This window comes from Cervus elaphus, chromosome 14 (genome assembly GCF_910594005.1).
Source record: "Cervus elaphus chromosome 14, mCerEla1.1, whole genome shotgun sequence".
NCBI classification, from domain to species: Eukaryota; Metazoa; Chordata; class Mammalia; order Artiodactyla; family Cervidae; genus Cervus; species Cervus elaphus.
In genome coordinates this window covers 64,642,938-64,647,816 of record NC_057828.1, presented here as the reverse complement: position 1 = coordinate 64,647,816, position 4,879 = coordinate 64,642,938, and the positions used below count along the sequence as shown (strand labels likewise).

Sequence of the window (4,879 nt, the reverse complement as noted above, 5' to 3'; positions counted from 1 at the left end):
ACATTCACAGTACCTGGGCTTATGATCAGGCAAGAGCTGGGAGAAGGCCAGCTTGATAGCACAGGGGCTAATAAATCAGGACGTGACCTTACTGTCTGAACCTCGAGCACCACACTGCGAGGATCGTCCGCCTGGACACCTCCCAGAGGAGTGAGCCGCTCGAGTAACAATGCCCCAGTCAGTGAGTGCCAGCCGTGTGTGTGCAGGAGCATCCCACAGACTACACAGTAGGGGCAGTATCTCCATCCTGCAGATGAAGAGGACCAGGCTCAGAGATGTTTGTTGACACAGGCATACAATTTTAACCATTTGCTCCACATTTGTCAAATGAATGAATCTCTTGCTGAGGAAGGATGGAACATCTCTGCCCTGAAAAGGAGTGCAGAACCGCTCCTGGTATCCTTCTGAGAGGTGGTGGAAGGTGGGCGGAGGAGAAGCGCAGCAGCTTTCGGAAAGTAAACACCCCATGACTCACACTCCTGACCACTCCGGGCAACAGTCTCTGCAGCAGGCAATCTGGCCTCTCTCTCCGCTGAGGGCAATTTGGGTCAACAGGGGCAGGGAGGAGCCCAGCATCAAGGCCCTGTAGCCCGTAGCCAAGGTGCCTTGGCCCAGCAAACACAAGGGGCTTTGATGCCTCAAAAAGCAGTGGCTCTCCCCCTAGGATGCTGTGGCCATTCTTGGGCAGGGCTCAGCCTCTGGGCAGGGCCTCCGTGAGGAGGCCACATCTGGGAGCCAGGACAGCTCCTTGAAGGCAGAAACCCCAGGGCTGCTGCCTATGAGTTGTGTGACCTTGGGCAAGTGAGTAATCTCTTGAAGCCTCAGTTTTCTGGTCTGTAAAATGAAAAGGTTGCTCTAACAGTAATAGAGTCTGTCTTAAAGGTTGCAGGGAGGAATAAGGAAAGTCATGCTTGTGAAATACTCAGCACATTGTCTGGCTCGTAACATTTGCCCAGAAAATGGAACTGCTGGTATTACTGATCTCTGGGATTCTCAGAAGTTTCCCTCCAGACCAAACTCAGCCCTTGGGTTAGAAATTGCTCCTCCCACTCCCTCCCTATCCCCCAGCCCCACAGAGACCCTCAGTAGCCTGCCTCTCATGCAGGCAACCCCTGTAAAACTCACACAAACAATCCTTATTAGCCAACCCCAGCAGGTCTCTCTGTCTTCAACCTAAAATAAAATCAATCAGAAAATGCAACTCAAAGGCTCCCTTGTCGTGCCTTGCTGTCAAAACCCTAAGTCCACACTTTTCAAGTTGGGGTATAGGCACCCCTGGGAGTATATGGGGGCATGCCAGGAATCCATGAGGCCACAGGCTAAATATAACACACTGGGGAAAAGTTAAAACATTTAAACCGAAGGTAACTTAAAACACTTTTCATGTTAAAACGAACAGGACATGGAATGTACATTCCCATGAATGTTGAAGATGAAGCAATATCTCAGGGGTAGTTCAAGCTTTCAGTGGGCATCCCTCTCTCCCTGGTGCATGTATTTTACCCTGCCCAACCAGCAAGGGGTGCTTTGCTACAGAGGCCTGAGAAGCCCCACTTAAGCAGGGAGGGGCAGCTGGGTTTCTTCTTGGGAACACCGTAGTGTCTTCCTGACTCACCCCCATGCTCCCAGGAGCTGGTCCATGTCCTTGGAAGAGGTGGCCCACACAGCCCAGTGCCTGGGAGGCAGCCTCGCTGCCACCATCAAAACATAGCGGGCTTGCTCTCCTGGCAGGAATGGCAAGAGCCAGCCTGGCTTTCAGCTTCCCGGCTGGGCCGACAGGTTAAGAGGTCCAAGGACAACCAGACCTTGCTTTCTGCCCTCTCATCTATTCTTCCTCAGCTCACAGAGAACCCACCTGGCTAGCAGTTGGTGTTTGAGCCCCAGGGTGGGACAGAGCACAGATGCTACTCAGCAAATGCTCACACTGGCCATCCTGACGGCACTGTCTCCTGGGGTTTCCGGCAAGGGGGACCTCCAAAGGATTAAGGGTGACTGGGGAGTTTTCACCAAGGCCCAGGTCCTCCTTCACCTGTGAGGGACCACCAATGTGGCTGGTGCGGCTACCAGCTGCACACAGACCGGTAGTGAGAACTCGATCCCTCGGGCCGTGAAGGTGACTAAGTCTGTTCTTTGCGATCTTCCTTTTTGTAGGTTTCCTGAGCCAAGTGAAGGTCTGTCTTGGAGAAGCAGGAGTAGAAGGGCCTGCACATAATGGCGCAGGAGGACCCCCAGGATGGGTGGGGAGACGCGTCTCCCCTCCGCAGCTTGACTGGGGAGGCTTATGACCCCGGGACGCTGAGCATCAGCTTGGAGAGTGAGGAGGAGGCCCCTGGAAAGGCAGGAGACCAAGGGGCCACCGGTGACCCTGGTCAGCAGGCCCGACCAAGGGGCAGTTCCCAAGTGACCGAGGACAATCCTGACCTGGTCTGGCAGCATCCAGCCCGCAGGAAGGAAGAGAAATTCTCTGACTCCTTTAGTGCCGCAGGCGTCGGGAAGAAACCCATGGCACTGCCAGGGAAGAAGACCAGCTGGGAAAGGGAGGCGTCAAAGATCACCCCGACCCAGGCCTCCCCCAGAGCAAGAATGACTCCCAGTGCCCTCCCCAGGGGCCTCTCCCGCAGGTGGTTCGGTGAGACCCAATCTCCTAGGGCCTCATTGTCTGCTGGTGATGAGGGAGACTCAAGGGCAAACCCAGACGCCACCCCGAGCATCCCATCCGACTTCCCCTATTCTGCAAGGTACTTCCGTGCACAGAAGGATAGAGACAAGTCCCCAGACAGCTCCTCTCCGGGGGTGTGCGTCCCCAAATCAGGGGGCAGCTGGGACCTCTCCACGCAAGAGGCACACACACCAGCTCAGGAATCGGCTACCCAGGCCCGCCTGGCAGCGGAAGAGGATCTGGCCAAAGGGCGGAAGGGCTCTAAGGACCCGAATCCGGGGACCTCCGGGGAGGGCAGGCAGGGGGAGGCCCGTCCCTACAAGTGCCTGCGGGGCGGGCGGGCGGCCCAGAAGTCGCCGGGCGCCAAGCCTTACGCGTGCGAGCTGTGCGGGAAGGCGTACTCCCACCGGGCCACGCTCCAGCAGCACCAGCGCCTGCACACGGGCGAGCGGCCCTACCGGTGCCCCTTCTGCGACAAGACCTACACCTGGTCCTCCGATCACCGCAAGCACATCCGCACGCACACGGGCGAGAAACCCTACCCGTGCCCGGACTGCGGGAAGGCCTTCGTGCGCTCCTCGGACCTGCGCAAACACCAGCGCAACATGCACAGCAACGACAAGCCCTTCCCGTGCGCCGAGTGCGGCCTGACCTTCAACAAGCCGCTGTCGCTGCTGCGCCACCAGCGCACGCACCTGGGCGAGAAGCCCTTCCGCTGCCCCACCTGCGACCGGGAGTTCGCCGTGGCCAGCCGGATGATGGAGCACCAGCGCGTGCACTCGGGCGAGCGGCCCTTCCCCTGCCCCACCTGCGGCAAGTGCTTCACCAAATCCTCCAACCTGCTGGAGCACCAGACGCTGCACAGCGGCCAGAGGCCCTTCAAGTGCGCCGACTGCGGCGTGGCCTTCGCGCAGCCCTCGCGCCTGGCGCGCCACCAGCGCATCCACACCGGCGAGCGGCCCTTCCCTTGCGCACAGTGTGGCCAGGCCTTCGCGCGCTCCTCCACCCTGAAGCGGCACCAACAGATCCACTCCGGGGAGAAGGGCTTCCTCTGTGCCGAGTGCGGCCGGGCCTTCCGCGTGGCCTCGGAGCTGGCCCAGCACATTCGGGTGCACAACGGCGAGAGGCCCTACCAGTGCGCCGACTGCGGCCAGGCCTTCACCCGGTCCAACCACCTCCGCCGGCACCGAGCCAGGCACCACAGCTGCAAGAAGGAGCCCACCACCCCGTCCTCCGAAGTCGAGTGACGGCGCCCTCGGCGGGCCAGTAGGGAAGGTGAGGAAGACACGGCCGACCTCGGATGCGATGACAAAAACGACTAGCCGCCTCCTGCCCTCAAAACCATCTGAGAAAGCATCGGGGCTGACCCTCTCTAGAGAAAGGTCCTTTTCCGTTTTTACGTGAATAAAAGAAATCCCCAGAAGCTTGGTCTCCTTGAGGGAATCTAACAAAGCAAAAAAGCCTACCTGTGGGGATGGGAGGGTTAACCGAAACCCCGCCAGATGGCTCAGGCTTTCAGCTTCCTAACAGATGACTTTACCCTGGGCAAAGTCATGGCTTTGAATTAGAGAAGGCCTTTATCTTAGAGGGGCTTCCCTGATGGCTCAGACTGTAAAGAATCTGCCCACAATGCCGGAGACCTGGTTCCATCCCTGGGCCCGGAAGACCCGCTGGAGAAAGGAATGGCAACCCACTCCAGTATTCTTGCCTGGAGAATCCCATGAACTGAGGAGCCTGGCGGGCTACAGTCCACGGGATCACAAAGAGTTGGACGTGACTGAGCAACTAAGACATACTCTTTATCTTAGAGAGTGGGGCATTTATGTTCTATGTTTTGTTGTTGTTTTTCAGTTGCTAAGTCGTGTCTTATTCTTTGCATCCCATGGACTGCAGCAGGCAAGGCCTCCCTGTCCCTCACTATCTATCTGGAGTTTGCCCAAGTTCATGTCCATTGAATCGGTGATGCTCTCCAACAGTCTTATCCTCTGCTGCCCTGTTCTCCTTTTGCCTTCAATGCCCTATGTTTAGGGCCCAGTTATCCTAGAAATTCACAACAGCCTTAGCATCTGGAAAAGAAGTCTGCGCTCCCACAGTGGAGCTTAGTACCTGGAACTAACCCCCAAGTCTCACCCACAAAATTCACACGTGCCTCCTCTCTAGACACCTCTCTTCTTGTTTCCAACCTGGGAGCTTCAGTCACATTTACAGAGGAATCTGCCC

General features: G+C 57.4%; 1 protein-coding gene across 1 annotated transcript; it reads left to right on the top strand.

Annotated features, from left to right (window-relative positions):
- The first annotated feature begins 2,211 nt into the window (after positions 1 to 2,211).
- ZNF648 (zinc finger protein 648) lies at positions 2,212 to 3,906 on the top strand. Its single transcript, XM_043923546.1, has one exon. It carries the CDS (start codon positions 2,212 to 2,214, stop codon positions 3,904 to 3,906), a length of 1,695 nt encoding a protein of 564 aa, XP_043779481.1.
- The last annotated feature ends 973 nt before the right edge of the window (positions 3,907 to 4,879 follow it).